The sequence below is a fragment of the Carcharhinus amblyrhynchos genome, chromosome 9, assembly GCF_965287045.1.
Source record: "Carcharhinus amblyrhynchos chromosome 9, sCarAmb.v2.hapA, whole genome shotgun sequence".
Taxonomy (NCBI): domain Eukaryota; kingdom Metazoa; phylum Chordata; class Chondrichthyes; order Carcharhiniformes; family Carcharhinidae; genus Carcharhinus; species Carcharhinus amblyrhynchos.
This window is the reverse complement of record NC_137332.1, coordinates 44,586,161-44,605,306: the sequence shown is the minus strand read 5'-3', so window position 1 is coordinate 44,605,306 and position 19,146 is coordinate 44,586,161. Positions and strand designations below refer to the sequence as shown.

General features: G+C 40.0%; 2 protein-coding genes across 3 annotated transcripts in view; both read right to left on the bottom strand.

Annotated features, from left to right (window-relative positions):
- mysm1 (Myb-like, SWIRM and MPN domains 1) overlaps nucleotides 1-5,602 on the bottom strand; it is a 73,797-nt gene extending 68,195 nt beyond the window's left edge. For both annotated transcript variants that reach the window (XR_013887855.1, XM_080195542.1), the window contains exons 1-3: nucleotides 5,521-5,602; nucleotides 3,002-3,080; nucleotides 289-359 (exon numbers count right to left, since the gene is read on the bottom strand). Coding sequence is in view for 1 of the 2 variants with exons in the window: in XM_080195542.1 (XP_080051668.1) it covers nucleotides 289-359; nucleotides 3,002-3,080; nucleotides 5,521-5,576 (206 nt within the window). In the remaining variant the exon portion in view is untranslated. The remainder of the gene's footprint in view (nucleotides 1-288; nucleotides 360-3,001; nucleotides 3,081-5,520) is intronic.
- Nucleotides 5,603-8,196: 2,594 nt separating this feature from the next.
- On the bottom strand, nucleotides 8,197-14,911 carry LOC145348361 (uncharacterized). Its single transcript, XM_080196567.1, has 5 exons — nucleotides 14,767-14,911; nucleotides 13,074-13,114; nucleotides 11,774-11,848; nucleotides 10,340-10,538; nucleotides 8,197-8,910 (listed from the first exon to the last, which is right to left on the bottom strand). Exons 1-5 carry the CDS (start codon nucleotides 14,831-14,833, stop codon nucleotides 8,447-8,449), a joined length of 846 nt encoding a protein of 281 aa, XP_080052693.1. The 5' UTR covers nucleotides 14,834-14,911; the 3' UTR covers nucleotides 8,197-8,446.
- Between the last annotated feature and the right edge of the window lie 4,235 nt (nucleotides 14,912-19,146).

The window sequence follows — 19,146 nt, the reverse complement described above, 5'->3', positions numbered from 1 at the left end:
TAGTTAAGTCAGGAGGGTGGTCATGAAAATGCAGAGTTGACATGCAGGATGAAATTAAATGAGAATAGAAGAAATAAAAACCAGGGGAAGAGGGAATTTAAATGGTGGCTGAAATACTTAGGATCAGGAATCACAAGGTACAAAGGCAAAATAGAGAATGACAAAGTTTTAAATTGGAGAGACAGAGAGGCTGTGTTGTGTTGAGCGAGAAAAATTATCTGCAAATATAATTATATCTAACTCCAGTAGTAAGGATCTGTACAACAACATCACCAATGAAAAGGATACTCTTCTTCCTGCAACATCTTCTCAATAGCTGCTCTATTCTCTTCACTGAGAGAGCTATCCAAAGTCCAGGACTGTGAAAAGAAAGAACAATGAAAACACAGCAAACTTAGAAAATTTGACAAAAGCTACTTCATTGGCAGTTTGAGATATCCTGAGATCATAAAATGCACCCATAAGTGAGAGTTGTTACAAAAATTATCACATTCAAAATCCATTCACCACTTTCCCACAGCTTAATGAGCTAAACTATGAGAACAATTAGATAAATTGGGCTTACGATCCCCTAACATTCAGACTGCAAACATATTTCAAATTGAAATATTTAAAATGATGACAAATTCAAGAGGGCAGATTAAAACAACTTCTCTTCAAGGCAGGAATGGGGAGAAATCCAGAACAAGGGAGTATAATCTCAAAATTAGAGCCAAGCTATTTCAGAGTGAAACACAAAGGATAGTGTAAACCTGGAATTCATTATTCATAAGCCAGTGTGAGTGCTGTGGGTCAAATGAAATTTTCAAGAGATCATCAAATCTTCACAAGGCAAAAGGCAGTACAATGTCAGGGACTTGGGTTCAATTTTTGTCTTGGGGATGTCTGTGTGGAGTTTGCGCGTTCGCCCCATGTCTGCTTGAGTTTCCTCCGGGTGCTCAGTTTCCTCCCACAGTCCTAAGATGGGCAGGTTAGGTGGGTTAGTCATCCTAAGTTGTTCCTTAGTGTCCAAAGGTGTCTAGGTTAGGTGGATTAGCTATGGTAAATTCACGGGTTATGGTGATTGGGTGAGATGCTCCTTTGAACAGTTAGAACTGAATCAATGTCTGAGAACCTTCTTCTGCACTATAGGGATTCGATGGTAAGAACTCCAGGAACACGGATTAAATGCAGGTAAGTGTTTTGAATGTACAGAGCAACTATATTCAAGTCAATGACACAATAGGCTTCAGAAGATAAAGGGCCTACAGTTCAACACAAACGTTCCACAGTAAGAAATTGGACAAAAAGGGTTTGCTTTTAAAGTTGTTTAAAAGCATAGTGTATTTAGATAGTTAATAAAAAGGTCTTTGAGATGAACAAAAGCATCAGAATTGCTGTAGTTTTCTCATAGACTGTAAATGAGTGATTTGTTAGACTGTTTCAGCAATCAATAAACACCTCCCACCCATTGTGCCAAAATCTTTGATTAGCAAGTAATATAAATTCAACAGGCAACAGGTGAATTGCCAGGGACATTTGTGAGCATTTCCAGAGTCAAAAAGCTTGCAGATGTTGGGCAATAGGTAGGAGTCACTTCATTTAAATTAAAACTGCCCATTAAAATGTGGTACATTGTTAATTTTGCACTATTACATAGGTATTGTACAGATTGTATTAAGTCAGTCCGATATCAGCTGACCTTGCCTCATCAAGTATTTACTTGGTTTATTTTGTAAGAACTTTTAAAAATTCTAATGTCTGAGGAAGCAGGTATAGTTTTGTGTCAAGACTAACATTCTCCCTGGAAAGACGGAGGTTGAGGGGCAACCTAATAGAAGTTTATAACATTATGAAGGGCATAGATAGGGTGAACAGTTGGAAGCTTTTGCCCAGGTCAGGAATGACAGTCACAAGTTCAAGGTAAGGGGGGGGCAAGGTTTAATACAGATATGTAGGGGATTTTTTTTTACACAAAGGGTGGTGAGGGCCTAGAATGCACTACCAAGCAAGGTGGTTGAGGCAGACACGCTAGGATCATTTAAGACTTATCTAGATAGCCACATGAACAGACTGGGAATAGAGGGTTACAAACGGATGGTCTGGTTAGGAACGCATGATCAGTGCAGGCTTGGAGGGTCGAAGGGCCTGTTCCTGTGCTATATTGTTCTCTGATTTATATACAATCGTTTTGGTTGACAGACTGTGAATGGTTGTTATGCTACAAGGAATGGTTCACTCAAGGCCAAAAATTCACTATATGGGCAAAGGTCTGACTTGGAAAGCCACAGTCACAATTTCAATTGTTCCCCGTGATTCATTTGCGGAGCAAGTGGCCACATCTTCTCTGACCTGCCTTCAAAGCTGCGGTTGGGTGTCCAGATTTTCTGCAGAAGGTGGAAATCTGGGACTTCACCACTCAGGTCTGTTACCAGTATCTGTTGATGATATCTGCAGTCAACCAAGAGGTTCGCAAGTGAACGTTTTTTTTTGGATGTGGATTGTGTTCCAGTTGGGACTATAGGATTTCACTGAATCCATGGGTTTTATTTTGAGGTTCTATTCAATGGAAGTGCTTTGTTAACTGTCAGCTGGTGGCATTATTTGAGGAGGATGTTTTCCCTGCAGACATCAGGAATTTCTGCTGGCTCAGGAAGCCACTTGAAGATTAACGATGTGCACACAAAAAATACGTCAGTTATCAGTCAAAAACATGAGACATCTTTGCATAACCTTATTAAACAAATAGATATGGCACTACAGACAACTCACACAAAAGTAAGACACTGTGGTCTGTTTTCAGGAGCGACTGGTACCACTGAACCTGAAAGGATGACCCAAATTTATAATATAATTCATAAACTAGGTGTATGAACTCAGTTGCAGAATTTGAAAACTTGGATTGTCAAATGCAGCACTGCATCCCATTGTTGAAATATTTCACATGAAATTATACTTTTATTATTTAATAAATTTGACTAATTTAAAATTATCTGCCACAATGCTGGCTTTTAGGACTTACCAAAAATCCATTGTTACTCCTCCAGGAAGAATCGAGGTAATGGTCTTGCAAAAAACCAGGTACTGTACCACAATCCTCACTTCAAATACAAATTAACAATTTTTGGTAAGATTCAGAACCACAAACAATATTGTTAATCTTAAAATCAAAACTTTACTGGGACAAGATTTTTAGCTTGTGGTAGTGGTGGTTGGGTTGAGGGGCGAGGGTGCGCAGGGATGGAGGGCACAGCTCTGGTCAGAAGTCTAGGTTTCCCTAAATGCTGTGGAATGTGGATGGCTAGTTATTTCAAATGGGATCCCAATCTGGAAGCCAGCAGGTTGATATTCTGCTGCTTGGGTAGAGTGCAAGGTAGATGGGTATAGCGTAACTGATGTTGGTGGTTTTTGTGTTATAGCAAAAACAAATTGGGGGCAGAGTTTTTTTATTCATTTTTGGGATTTATTACCCATCCCTAAAACTATACCATTCAAAGGGTATTTAAGGGTCATCACATGTAGGCCAGACAAGGTGGGGATGGCGAATTTCTTTCTCTGAAGGAAATGAGTGAGCCAGATGTTTTTTTTTAAACAATTGACAATGGTTCTATTGTCAATTAATTTCGGATTTTTTTTTTAATTCAAATTTCACCATCCGCCTTCCTGTCACAATACCACTTACCATCACCTCCTCATGGGTTCCCAGGGATTCTGAGGGGGTCTGGTCATGAGAAGGGATGGTGCTTGCTGGGAGGGAAGCATTCCTACTTGCCTACAAACAATGCTTGAAAAGTATTTACCTCTTCTACACAACAATCCATTTCTTATTTTAGCTGCCAGGTTTCCCAAGCCCCATAAAACCTGGCTAGCCAGTGTTAAAGCTAGAAGGGGATTACATTTTGAGGCATGTAATTTCATTAAAATATCCTTAACTCCACATGTTCCCATTCCATCGTGCTGCCATTAAAACGAGAAGTGGCCATATTGAAGTCTGAAATTTTAAACATTCTTATCTGCCCATCTGGTGGGTTTAAAATTTCCCTCATATTTATTATACTGTTAATTATTACAGCTTGTGGGCGCCATACGCCATCTCTTCTAAATTTGACATGCTAACCTTCAGATCAACAGTTTGACACTATTTTACAAGTGAGCAGAGATAGTTAAACCAAATTTATAGGGTGAAATACAATTTCCAATAAAGCTTGATAACCACTAATCAAAATCTTCAAAGTGAATTATGTCACCCAAGTTCAACTGCACATCAAAATAAACTGTAACAAAATTTTTCCATAAACAAAAATGCTACTTTATTCTTCTTTGAGTTACTTCCTGAATTGTGTAGTTGAAGGGAATTGTGCAGGATATGGAATCAATCATAGCTACAGGGCAGCAGAAAAAGGGGTGACCGAAGAATAGCTAGGTAATGGATGTCAGAGTGGTTGCATTCAATCAAGTGGTGGAGGACAGACAAACATGCCATACCATCACAGCAGATCTATTGTTAGGAATAGCTACTAGCAGCAGAGGCATAAAGCATCAGAGGATGCAGGAAAGATTCATGAACATGATGCCAGCGAAGCAGAACTTCAGTTTTGCCGACAGATTGGAGATAGTTTTCTCTGACATGTTTTGATAAACGTATTCAAATCACAAGATGTCTGGATAGTAGTTGGGGAGAAACTATTCCCATTGATAGAAGGAGCCACAGATGAAGGTAAAAAGAACCACCGATTAAGGTAAAAGAAGCAACAACAAAACTTGTCACACATTGAGTTGTTAGGGTCTGGAATGAGCTGCCTGAGTGTGTGGTAGAGGTAGATCAATTAAGGTGTTCAAAAGGAAATTGGATCACTATCTGAAATAGAAATATTTTCAGGGCTAGAGGGAAAATGACAGGGAATGACACTAGATAAATTGGGGCTAGCACTGACATGATGGGCAAAATACGCTAATTCTGTGTTATAAGCATTCCATGATTCTGGATGTAATCATTTTGTTTGAGCCTCACGATCTTATTTCGTTCCCTTGTCTACCTCTGAGGGTGCCGTGTCACTTTTTAAAAGGTTGTCAGTGGAGATCTCCCTCTACCCTGACCAACATTTACCCTGCAGCCAGCTGAATATCTTCGACATTGAAGTGGGAACTCGCAGTGCGCTGGCTGGCTGCCGCGATCCCTATACAAAGCCAATCCTCGGATGTACTCATTTCATTCATTAGCTTTGGGAAAAACCAAACCTTTCTCTGTAAGTTTGACCACTGAAAATATTAAATACACATTAATTTTAATAAGATTGCAGAGTACGTCGCTCTGTTGTGAAAAGGAGAAGGCAGCAGCTTACATTGGTGGGTAACCAGTGCAGACACTCTGCATGTTTTACAGTAAATACTCTGACAGGTCAGAAATAAACAAACCCAGGCGGATCCCTCTCTCTCCCCCAAGCCGGCTTCAGCGGTGACAGGCTACCCTCGCCTCCCCACTCTGGAACCAGCAGAGCGGGGAACAGCCCCTCTCTCTCCCTCCAGGCCCGGTCCCCTTACCCCAGACTCAGCTCTGCTCCGTCTCCTTCAATATCCACATCCACCTCCTCCGCCATATTGCACCAGCAGCCTCATTTCCGCCCTCAAACAGGCACTTCCGGTCGCCTCTCTGCCTCCCCCTACAGGACGACCATAGTATCTCCCGGGTTCAGTCCCTGATTTGATTTGATTTGATGTGAGGTTTACTCGTCGGTGTCACAAGCAGACTTAGATTAACGCTGCAGTGAAGTTACTGTGAAAAACCCCAAACTCCGGCGCCTGTTCGGGCACACTGAGGGAGAATTTAACCAGCACATCTTTGGGCCTGTGGGAGGAAACCAGAGCACCCAGAGGAAACCTACGCAGACACGTGGAGAACATGCAGACTACACACAGACAGTGACCCAAGCTAGGAACCAGATCCCTGGTACTGTGAGACAGCAGTGCTAACCATTGTGCCCATATATTGTCACAGGTATTGGGATACAGTTTAAAGTATTGTTTCCTTGCGAGCTAGCCAGACAAAACGTATCATTCACAAAGTACATCAGGAAAAAGGAAGGTATTGGGTGCAGAATATAGTATTGAAGTTACTGATTGGGTGAGAAGAAAGATCAGCTTAACGTGTGAAAGGATCATTCAAAAGTCTGACGGCAGAGCTGGTTGGTACGTGTTTTAAGACTCTTGTATCTTTTCCCTGATGGAAGGTGTTCAGTGTGCATGGGGTCCTTGATTGTGCTGGCTGCTTTCCCAATGCAGTGAGAACTGTAGATGGAGTCAATGCATAGAAGGCTGGTTTGCATGATGGACTGGGCTACGGTCACAACTCTTTGTAGTTTCTTGCAGTCTTAGTCAGAGCAAGAGACAGACCAAGCTGTGATGCATCCAGAAAGAATGTTTTCTATGGTGATAGCACATACATACAATTTGGTTGCACTAAAATAAACACATGCTCAGATTTTCCATTGAGTAAAAGGATTTTTTTTTAAATTGGGAGTTTTACCCTAGAATCCATTCAAACCGTTGCTCAACTTATTTTGATGGTACCTGTGACAAAGTGTCCCTCTCTGGATTAAACCTGGAAGAACTTGTAAGTCAACAGTTGTATCACTACCTCAAAGACCAAATGTAACAACTTGCAAACTTCAATGAATGATCAGCCACGAGTAACACAAATCAAAATAAATGTAAGAATCCTCAATCCTCATGATAAGTGCAATGTGGAATTAGACCAATATGGGCAAAGGGACAAGAAATGCAACTTCTTAAAAATAACGGGGAGTCCAAAAAGACGTATACCTATGTTTTATAGATTATCCTAAGGTTTTTGAAAGTGAGGCAGGAACAGATGTTTGGAATATTAAATGAACTTTTCCCTTCAATGTTAAAATTAAGGCTGCTTAAAAACTTAGGCTGAGACCAAACAGCAGTTAGAATAGACAATGAATAACGTGAGCGGATAGCTACAAAAACAGTGCAACATGGGGTTGTCTTCTGTCACCGAATCCTTTCAATCTTTAAACTTAAGTGATTAAAATATGGCCATAAACTTACAAGTTTCAGTGGCTGACAAAATATATAATCTGAGATATGCAGATGACAGTAATTATAACAAATTGTAACATATAGATCATTAAACTGCAGCAAAACAGTATGCATGGTAATATCAAAGGAGTATATCTGGATGCAAAATAATAGTGGCATTGAAAGAAATAAACCAAGTTGAATCATTTTCTTATCTGGGTTAGCCTCATAACATCTGATAGGAGAAGCGATTAAGGCATTAGGGCATGCACTAAACTTTCAAAGAAAACCTTCACAAAAATGTCAGACCTCTTGAGAAATAACATCTTTATGGAAAGCAGAATGAGTTTATTAAAATTCTATTTTTGGCAAACTTTACTAAATGGATGCAAAAATTCGACTGCAAGCTTGGGGAAGAATAAATTGAAAGCAACAGAATGTGTCTTCTGAGATACATCATGCAGATTCGTTGGATAACACACAAAACTAATGAGAAAATTTTGAGGAAAGTGGGTACAAAAGATCTTTTGCAGACAATAACCAAGTAGCAACCACAATTCTTTGGGCAAGAATTTAAGAGGGAGAAACTAGAACAATATATCTGATGGCAACTGAAAATTGAGGGTAGCAAGGCAAGAGGGAGACAAAAGGAGGGAATACACTGACAGTTTAAGGTGGAAATTTGGAGAACACTACCAAGATGTTGGCTGTTATCAAAGACCATGAAACTTGTCAAGAGCTATGATTGCTAACATAAAGAATGGAATCTGGAGATAAAAAAAGACAGTATGTGTTCATTTGTTTTGCACAAATATTTGGGTCAGGATGTTGGCGAGACTGACTAATCAATCAACAAAACTATAGACCTGCCAGAATCAAATATCAGATTACCAAGAAGGTTCCCCAAATACCAATCTTTCAATGTCAGATCGGTCAGTGATTTTATCTCAAGTCTTTGCTTTTGAAGCAAGGTGTGAACTGATTCAGAAGAGTAAACTACAATAATAAAAAGCCATTTCCTCAACTTGGATATTGTAGAGGCATGGGTACAAGCAGTTTGGCTGCAGAGTGTAAAAACATTTTTAGAATACAGCTTCACCAGTGTCTAGATACCAATGGTTTTCATACATGCAAAACACACTAATGACAGAAAAATAAACTATATCCAACAAGTATTTGAAATGAAGGGCATTTTTATTTCTAATGATTTAAATTCGTGTCAACTATGAGAGTCGAAAGTGTCAGTATTTGAATATGTTTGGCACCATATTGCTCAGTATGGAAGTGAAATTCAATAACCATATTTACACAAATATCACAAAGCTGTACAAGATCTTAAGTTTTGAAAATATAGCATCTATATACATCTAGCAAATACAGAACTGGAGACAAAATGAGTTATAAATCAGTTGCTACTTGTCACTTATGTGTCTTCATCTGAAGAATAGCAAGACAATCCCAGGATTCCACAGCTTTTATTCTGCAAAATAGTTTCCTGAGAATCTTCTGTCATCTTAAAGGCTTGTATTTCTTCTTTCTCTCCGTTCAAACCTGCTTCGGTTCCGCAGCAAGATGAGGTTTGTAAATTTGGTAGCTGTGATAAAAGAATTTTGGTCATGTGATGTGAGCCTTCTCCTGATGTATTTTTTGGGGTTGAGTGCATAGAAAATCTCAGTGGAACTCTAGCAGGATTAAAAGTGAGAGGCTGGTCCTGAAACTTTGAATTAACCACTGAACAGTCATAGATTATACCATCTGCTATCTGTGGGCTGAGACAGCTCCTTTCCCTTACTTCACCAGATTTCCTATCAAAGTCATACTCATGAGTTTCATCTTCAGTTTCATGTGAAGGAGGTATACGTAGTCCTTTCAAATTGTGCAACGTATCTGTAAATAACAAAACCATAATTTACTAAAAGAGAAACAAGTGCATCTGAATATGAATCTAATTACTGGATGGAAATATTTGGGAGGTAAAATTGGCAAACATTGCTTAAGAAAGTGGAAGGTATGGAGATAAAACTACATTGTGGCATCATTAAAATAATCAACATTCCAATTTTTTCATTAAAAAGAAATATCCAGTGGTGTCTATATCACTTTTCCAACACTTCACAGAAAATCTGCAAGATAAGTTTTGGTATTAAAAAGTCAATTGGAATTTATATAAATTAACAATGTGTAAAGATCATTTTCAAAAAATATTTTGAGGAAATCTAAATGAAGGGCTAAGGCTCAATGGTGGAGACTTTGTACAGATGCTGATAAAGGTGAGAGAAATTAATATTTCTAGACATAATATATTAAAAGAATGATTTTAAAAAGGTGTCTTGTCATTAAATGGAAACTGAAGTGCACTATCTGGCATTGGCCTGGCAGTTTTATAACAACTGCATTACACAGTACAGCACCAATTAGAGGTTGGCATTTAAGTTACACTAACTTAGATAAACCTTCAAGTGCCAGAAAATGTATTTCCAAAGATCAGCTGGCTCTCCCATGAGTGGATTCATGTTCCCACCCAGTTCATTCAAGAAAAAAATTTTGGCAATGAGTTTCCAGTTATCCCTCTTTTGTTAATAATCTCTTCAAAACTTCTCCCACCAATGACTGACAAATCACCAAATAATATATTAATTTTTTTTTATAAATCCAATGACTCTAGCGGGCAAGGAAAAATGAACACAAGTAGGCAATGGAAGGAAGTACTCAGCGAATTTGGCAGCATCTGTGGAGAGATAAGCAGAGTCAAAGGCTGAGGACCTTTCTTCAGAGGATCTGAAGGGATGCTGCCACACCCGCTGAGTACTTCCTGATTTTCCTGCTTTTGATTTAGATTCCAGCATCCACAGTAGTTTGCTTCTGCTTTAAATAACGGAAAGAATTGACACCAAGTTGTATAAATGTAGGCCAGAAGAGATGAAGAGGAGTTAATGAAAGATTAGTTGTCGAAATGGGCTTCAAATAGGTTCAAAACATGAGTTAACAAGAGACAGAAAGACATAATTTAAATGAAGGGAATTGCAAAGAGTACTGAAAGCTATACTAATATTTGAGAGCCCCGAGGAATATGTTTCATGCATGAAATAAGAATTATTTACAGGCCAGAATGGAGGACTAAAGGGTAATGAAGAGATAAGACTGGAGTAAGTTGCAGAGATAGAATGGCCAAAACTAAAACCATGAAGAATTGGAAGTTGACGAACAGGATTTTACATCGAGTGTCCCAAGATGATATTTACATCATTATGCTGCAAGGCATCGAGGCCTAATTGCTGCTTAGCTACAAATTGACCTCAAATATAATTTTGAATACCTAGTTCACTGGTGGTCTGTGCTGCAGAGTTAGGTGGCCTTTTCCGCGTATAAGCACGGGGTTTCCAAGGGTGGTCCTTGTGGGAAGGATCTAACCGGCGTAGCTTCCACAAGTAGCGCTGATACTCCTTCTTAAGTTCCTCAATATGATCCTGAAATTCCTTTATCTTCTTTTCTGAGTAATGGGATAATTGTGATTGCTGTGAAGCAGAGAAAACATTTCCTCTTTATCCTATCATTATAATGTGATTCATAGAATGGTTACAGCAAAAAGGAAGCCATTCAGCCTGCCATGTTTGTGCTTGCTCTCTGAAAGCACAAGTCACCAAGTGTCAATCCCCCACGTTCTCCCTGTAACCCTGCACATTCTTCCCTTTCAGAAAATAGTCCAATTCCCTGTCGAATGCTTTGATTGAACCTGCCTCCATCACACTCTCAGGCAATGCATTTCCAGAACCCAACTATACACTGAAAGATATTTTCTCAATGCCTCCATTGCTCTATAGTCAATTTAAATTGGAGTCCTCTGATTATTGATTCTTCCACCAATGTAGTATTAAATACATAAAGCAGGAAGAGCAGGGTCCCAACATCAACACATGGAGAAGTCCATGATAAACATTCCTCCAGTCCAAAAAACAACCATTCGGCACTGCCCTCAGTATCCTGTCACAAGGCCAATTTTGTATTTATGTTGCAAATGTGACTTTCATTCCATAAACTCTAACTTTGCTCACAAGCCTATTGTGTAGCACTTTATCAAATCTCCTTTGGCAGTCCATGCACATCACAGCAACAGACTTACCCTCAAAAAACTCAAGCATTATTTTATCATTTTGATTCTGTTAGACCACCCACCTAGACACACATGAAATAAATGTGCACACTATGTTACATCTGTAACAAACCCTGAAAATATACTTTTAATAAAAGCAATTTGGTTAACAAATAGCCCTGGTAAATATAAAAACAACTTACTGAACCAAACATTTAGCAACTATATTTCTTTCATGTATCTACTTTCTTTAAATTGGACTAATTAGAGCTATTAAAGATTGCATTGTATAAAGAATGAGTATGGCAATTTAGTAGAACGATAACCCTTGATCTTTCGGGTCTCATTTCAGACTTTCATTTTGAATCCAGTCGTGAGGAGATAAATGCCTCACCTTGGTGCAAGTTCTTCAGATAAATCTGAGCAACATCAACTCATAGCAAGTAGTAGTTAGGCAGCACAAATTTGCCATTATATTATGTTTTTACAGCAGAATCCATTACAAAGAAACTCCCTTGATACAACTCAAGAAAATATTTTTGACTGAAAAACTTGAATTTTCATTGCAAAAAATGAATTGATATTGTGGAGCACCAGGAATTTTTTTCTCCTCAGAAGTGAAACATTGCTAATATCCCTTTCATAAACTGAATTACTCACCTGAAGATAATATTCAATCTCAGTTTTGATGCTTGGAATCCATTTTTTTACTTCAACAGCTGAAGTCAAGGATGACTAGAAATAAGACAAAAGAAATTCAAATCATCATTAATGTGACATGGTCACTAAACAGAAGCTCCATGCACTACATTGCTTGGTTTTAGGACAAAAAGTCTATTATATTTTGTTGGCATTGAAAATGTACCTCTCAGTAAATTCAAAGGTATGAATTAAATCATCTGGAAACACTTTGATTTAATCAATTTAACTTTTAAACAATGCTTGTTGCTCAGTCATTAATATTAATAAACTGCAACTGTAAACTAACAGCAAGATTATAACACTGCTAGTCAAATTTAAAATATATCATTTTGGGTGCTGCTGCTACAGATAGAGGTGAATTTTGCAGCAGATCCATGCTCTAAAACAGGAACCATCAACAGTCAACTCTGGAGTACAGCTACCACCCATTTCTGAAGACTTTCTGCAAGTGCTCACTTGACATGCCAAGTGACTATTTCAAAATTTGTTGTGCAAATTCAGAAAAAGAACCATTACAGTGACCACACTCCAAAAATAAATTGACTGTGGAACATACTGAAGTTGTGGTACCATATAAATGCAAGTTTCTTCCTCTTTATTTGAAGTAGGAGAGCAAGAAAGAAACATGCATCTCAGCCTTCGACCACAAATGGAGCTTGCATGGAGGGAAAACGATCATTGGTACAGAATTAACATACACATTTAATTTCTAAAGTTTTCAGTATGGTGCACCAGGAGGTGCAAATGCAATCACAAACATCTCCCTGTGCCTAACCTTCTGTAAAGCATTCTACACTCTTAATAAATTTACTGTTTATGGCACCGTCAGATGGTAGGGATGCAAGCTTGGAACAATGGAGGATGAATTTTATTTTTCTTTACTGCATCGTGGCACATAAATACACCATCAAGAAGAGTCTGACTTCCATGGAGATTAAAGATCATATTTTAAAACATCAGACAAAAGCTGTGAACGCAATTTTCAACTTCCTTCTGCTCCCACTACCAGTTAGATGCTCAGATATGAAGAAAAGCTGAATTAAGGTTAAAATTTAGAAACCTAAATGCCAAAACTGAAAAAGCAACCAGCATTTGAGTTTTGTTGTTAAGTAGGTGATGGCAACATTCAGCACTTGTACAAAGTTGTTGCATGAGCAGGACCACAGGAATCTTGCTTCACTCTCCCAGCCAAACATGTTGTTGCTCCATCGTAAAACTGCAATTTCAGGCTCAAGAAAAAAATAGTTTGGTTACTCACCAGTTTGGGACGGTTTTGATGTATCTCTCTCAGGTGACCCTCTATTGAACAAAAACAAAGTGATTAAAAATTGCAGCACATGCCTAATGCCCTTTAATATACTTAAATGTACTAAGATTAATATAATCTTTGTGCAAGAGATGGGGAAAAATGTGATTTGGCAAGTAAATTTCAGAGCTCAGGGCATAGGTAGCTGAAAATTGCAGAACACAGAAAACTGAGAATCTACATGAGGCCAGAGTCAGAGGAGTGCAAAGTTCCGAGGGTTTTGGGACTGGAGGGGATTATAGACATAGGGCAGGGCACTTGAAAGCGAAGGTGAAAATAATAAAAACTTAGTTTCAACTAAACTAGAAGCCATTGAAGATCCGTGAGTACAACAATCAATCAGTAAATGGTACCATATCTCCCAATTTCAATAATACACATAAATTACAAATATCTAGGGCTGATAACTGTTAGCAGAACTGAAGTTTAGATAATGTTAGGTGATGTCAGAGTGGGTAGTCACCACTTCTTTCAAAAATTACATTTCCAATTTTACAATCATGTTTTTTGTGGGACTTAATGTTATGTTGTTAGTTGTTATTTTGCTAGTAGTGACTCGTCATTGGAGCCTTCTTGCAGAGTATACTGACAGCCAGATTAAAAGTTATTTATTTTAAAAGGTCATTTCATTCTTAATCAAAGATTAAGATGCAGAAATATAACTTCATAACTCAAAGTAACATCATAAATCAGTCAAGAGCTTTTCCCTGATGGTTTATACTACTTGGCTTTTGCTATTTCACATTCCCAAACATCAAAAACATCTCAGCAGAAAATAAAATGCCATTTGAAGCTACATCCTGTAGCATTCTTTGGCATAGTATCCTTTGTGTGTGAGATAAGATTATTTCACATGTGCACAAACGGCTCTTTTTAATTTTATTTAAACATATGCCGCATGCTGGCTAGTCAGATCAGTACTGTTACATTCCTGTCATTTACAGACCTGCGAGCCCAAAATCATGGACATAATCCCTCCTTGGTGCTTATTGTTTGTAATAAAGCACTGAAAGATTAGGACATGCAACAGTAATCGCAAACAAAAGGGCATACGCTGCTGCCTAGTATCCCATAAAATATGCATAGTGGAAGGAGAATGAATTTCTTAAGCATATTAGTTGATGGGACGAATGCTGAGCCAAAGCATTCAAATGCAGTCAACTAACAGAGCTGTCGCTAAATCTATAAATTATATATACCCTGAAAGGGGTCACCAGTCACGCAAATCAAACCAGATTATGCAGTTAAAAGATATCAATGAGAACACTTCATGAATTTTGGCTCAATTATAATGCCACCCATGTCAAATGGCCTTGAAGTAACTTCGTGGCAGTGTTAATGTAAGTCTACTTGTGACACAAATAATCTTTAAGCTTTAACTATCCTTCCTTCTGGCTGGATCCTCAAAGTGGCCCAAGGAGGCCGGGGGGGTGGGGGGGCTGGGGGTTGTAAATAGTTCTAGCATTAACGAACCAGCACTAAATCTCAGCACAACAGAGCAAATAAAACCCAACGATGCCTTGTGAGGTGCTATGTAAACTTCATAGACAACTGCTCTCAGACAAACCCAGCTCGTCAACCAGTCACATTACATGGACATCTATTGATAGACGTTGATAGAGCAACATGAAGCAGCTTCTTTTACCCTCCTTCTCCCTCTGCAGCCACAGTCGGTTCAGTTTCCCCAGCTGTTTTTCTTCATTGCGGGCCATCAGCTCACCACTGTTCCTATCATCACAGAAAGTTAGTCCTCCACGTTCCCAGCATCCGCCGCTCTGGTCCAGTCCTCCTCTATCCCGTCACCCTCCCCTCTCAGCAAGTCTTCCGCATTCCCGGCATGCTCATCTCCCACTCAGTCCTCCGCTTTCCCGGCATACTCATCTCCCACCCTAGTCCCCCGCCTTCCCGGCATGCTCACCTCCCACTCAGTCCTCCGCCTTTCCGGCATGCTCATCTCCCACTCAGTCCTCCGCCTTCCCGGCACCCTCAAGAAAGCGTTGGTTCTGTCACGTGAGGGGGATGAGGGTGGGGGGCTGGGATTAGTTGCGGCTTCAAGTGTTTAATTTGAGTTTTCTCACGCGTAGGTGCATATATCGATCTAAGAGACTGGCAAACGCGTCCCAGGAGATTGATACAACAAACTAGACAACACTAAATAGTTCAAAGTATTACCACTGCTGTTGGCTGCAGCATTAACCGTTTCAGAATGGAGCCACGGATCACCCAGAGACAGTGCTCATCTGCTCCCTCAGTGCTGATGTCTTTATGTATGGGAGATCTTTATGCTTAAAATTGTTTACTGCTCCACAACAACACCAGTGGCTGCTACTGAGAAGATGCCAGCTTGGTGATATTATCTGTGCCCACCCACTGCTTAAATCTGTACTGGTGGGAGGTTTGAGGAAAGTGGGGTTTGAGCAGCAAGGGGTACAGACTGTGCAGGTGTGTCCTCATCGCAGACTAATATCTGTATTCCACCACAGTAAAGCAAAATGTTGTGCCTGTTGGAAATCTGAAATAAAAACAGAAAATGCTGGATAAATTCAGCAGGTCCAGCAGCATAAGAACATAAGAAATAGGAGCAGGAGTAGGCCATCAAGCCCTTCGAGCCTGCCCCGCCATTCAATAAGATCATGGCTGATCTGTCGTGGCTCAGTTCCACATTCCCGCCCTCTCCCCATAACCCTTAATCCCCTCGCTTATCAAAAACCCATCAACCCGCGTCTTAAAAATATTTAGCAAGGCAGCCTCCACCACTTGAACGGGCAGAGAATTCCAGAGATTCACCACCCTTTGAGTGAAGAAGTTCTTCCTCAACTCCGTTCTAAACCGCCCCCCTTTATCTTGAGGCTGTGCCCTCTAGTCCTACTGTCCTTTCTGAGCGGGAAGAGTCTCTCCACCTCTATCCTATCCATCCCATTCATCATCTTATATGTCTCAATGAGGTCTCCCCTCGTTCTTCTAAACTCTTAACGAGTACAAGCCTAGTTTATTCAGCCTCTCCTCATAGCTCAACCCCCTCAACTCCGGTATCAGCCTAGTAAACCTCCTCTGCACTCCCTCCAAGGCCAAAATATCCTTGCGTAAGTACGGCGACCAAAACTGCACACTACTCCAGCTGCGGTCTCACCAATGCCCTATACAGTTGCAGCAAGACCTCCCTACTTTTATATTCAATCCCCCTCGCTATGAAGGCCAGCATCCCATTAGCCTTCCTGACCACCTGCTGCACCTGCAGGCTGGGTTTTTGTGACTCATGCACAAGGACCCCGAGGTCCTTCTGCACCGTCGCCTGCTGCAGTTTTTCGCCACGTAAGTAATAGTCCTTCCTACCATTATTCCTACCAAAGTGGACCACCTTGCACTTGCCAACATTAAATTCCATTTGCCAGTTCCTGGCCCATTCGCCCAGCCTATCTAGATCCTTCTGCAGACTCTCCACACCCTCCGCACAATTTGCCGTTCCACCAATCTTGGTGTCATCAGCAAATTTCGACACCATACATTCGGTTCCCTCCTCCAGATCATCTATATAAATGGTAAATAGCTGAGGCCCCAGCACCGACCCCTGGGGCACTCCACTAGTCACCAACCGCCAATCCGAATAGCACCCATTAACCCCCACTCTCTGCCTCCTATTTGACAACCAATCCTCTATCCACGCTAACACCCTACCCCCAATTCCATGCCCCCTTACCTCCTGCAATAACCTCTTGTGAGGTACCTTGTCAAACATCATCAGCATCAGAGAAGAGAAACAAAATTAATGTTTTGAGTCTATATGACCCTTCTGTGTGGACTTGAAATGTTAACTCTGTTTCGTTAGCTGCTGCCGGTTTCTGTGTTTACTTCTTTATTCCACCAATATTTATATGGTGTGAGCTAAACCAGGCATGACCCATTGATGTGGTAGTCCTGATAATGAAAACTTCTAAATTGAAGCCATTTAAAGATGCATCTTGAAGATTTCAAGTGATAGAGCTAAGGCTATTTCCTTTGACAGATTGTTCCATTGTGGGATTGTCCTTGGGAAGCAATACTGTTGATACATTGTTGTGGAAGCACATGACCTTTGTAGTTTATGTGGATGACTACCTCATGTTTTGTCATTGCTGAAAGGCACTAGGTATTTCTGTCAATTCCTACCAGTCCATTCCCTAGTTTATAAAACATGATCTATCTATTTTTCCCCTCATTTGCTGCAATGATTCCACCTCCAAATCTTTAATCAAGGTTATGCTTGATGCCTTGACTATTAAATGAAAATATCTCATAAGCTTTCTTGACCACCTGATCTCCCTGTCCAGCTACCTTCAGGAATCTGTGGAAAGACACACTAAGATCCCAGTTTCCTCTGCACTTCTCAATATTCTGCCATTTATTGTGTATTCTCTTTCTGCCTTTGCACTCCCAAAACGCATTACCTCACACTTCTTCAATTGAATTTGCCAGTTCTCTGCCCAAACGACCAGTTTGTTGCTTTCTTCTTGCAATCTACAGCTTTCTTTCAAGCACATAGCCATTGTTTGCACAATTTCCAAACCTCTTAATTATGTCCCTTACATGTAAGTCCAAATCATTGATATATACCATCAAAAGCATAGGAGCAACCATAGTTCTCTGAAGAACTCCATTGGAATCAATCTACTAGTCAACCCATCAACTAGTATCCTTGTTTCCTGCCCGTGAGCCTTTTCTGGATCCAATTTTGACAGTTGAGCTTGGATATGGATTCTTAATTGTCTAACCAGTCTGCTATATGGGACCTTGTTGAAAGCCTTGCAAAAATCCATGAAGACTTCACCAAATGTGCTACCTTCAACACTGCAACACATGCCATTAGGCAAGGGATTCCACCAAATTTGCCAGTAAAGAGAACTGCTTTCATTTACAATAAATACGTTCATGATTCCTTGTTGTAGTCATTGTCAAACATTCATCCAACATATTTAAATCTCTCATGTCCTCTGAGAGAACAATCACAAACAATCATCATGTTAAAAGTTTAACAGGAAATTTCCATGGAAAAAATACACAAATATATTGAATTGCAAGAAATTTACAAGTGCACCACCATTTTGTCCATTTATTTGTGCTTTTGCTACTTGATGTTACTGAATCTATCCTTTGTGTCTAAAACTCATTTCACTTGTGATACTGAACTACCTCAGTGCCAGTTTGTGAGGTTTCTGACTGGGGCTATACTGATAGAGCCATTGATAAATGAAGTTGTATTCACCTCAGCAATGCCAATGCTCTAGTGGACTTGCTCTAGTGCCACATCAGTCGTGTATCCAATGCCTTCCTGGCACAGGCCACAAGCTCCCTTCTCAATATCCTGCCATTTATTTTGTATTCTGTTTCTGCCTTTGCTCTTGCAAAATGCATCATCTCACACTTCTTTGATTGAATTTAGTTTGTCACTTTTCTGCCCATATAACCAGTTCATTGCTCTGTTCTTGCAATCCACAGTGTTCTACAATGTGCTGTCACTGCCTTGAGAAGCAGTGACATTTGAACCTATTCCTTATAGCTCATTAGTGTTGGGGAATGGTTTGCACCAGATAAGACCATAAGACATAGGAGTAGAATTAGGCCACTCGGCCCATCGAGTCTGCTCCACCATTCAATCATGGCTAATATTTTTCTCATCCCCATTCCCCTGCCTTTTCCCCATAACCCCTGATCCCCTTATTAATCAAAAACTCTATCTATCTCTGTCTTAAATTCACTCAATGACCAGGCCTCCACCTGCGGCAAAGAGTTCCGCAGATTCACCACTCTCTGGCTGAAGAAATTCCTCCTCATCTCTGTTTTAAAGGATTGTACCTTTCGTCTGAGGTTGTGCCCTTCAATTCTAGTATATTCTACTACTGGAAACATCCTCTCCACATCCACCCTATCCAGGCTTTTCAGTATCCTGTAAGTTTCAATAAGATGTCCCCTCATCCTTCTAAACTCCAACGAGTACAGACCCAGAGTCCTCAACCATTCTTCATACGACAAGCATTATAGATAGGCACTA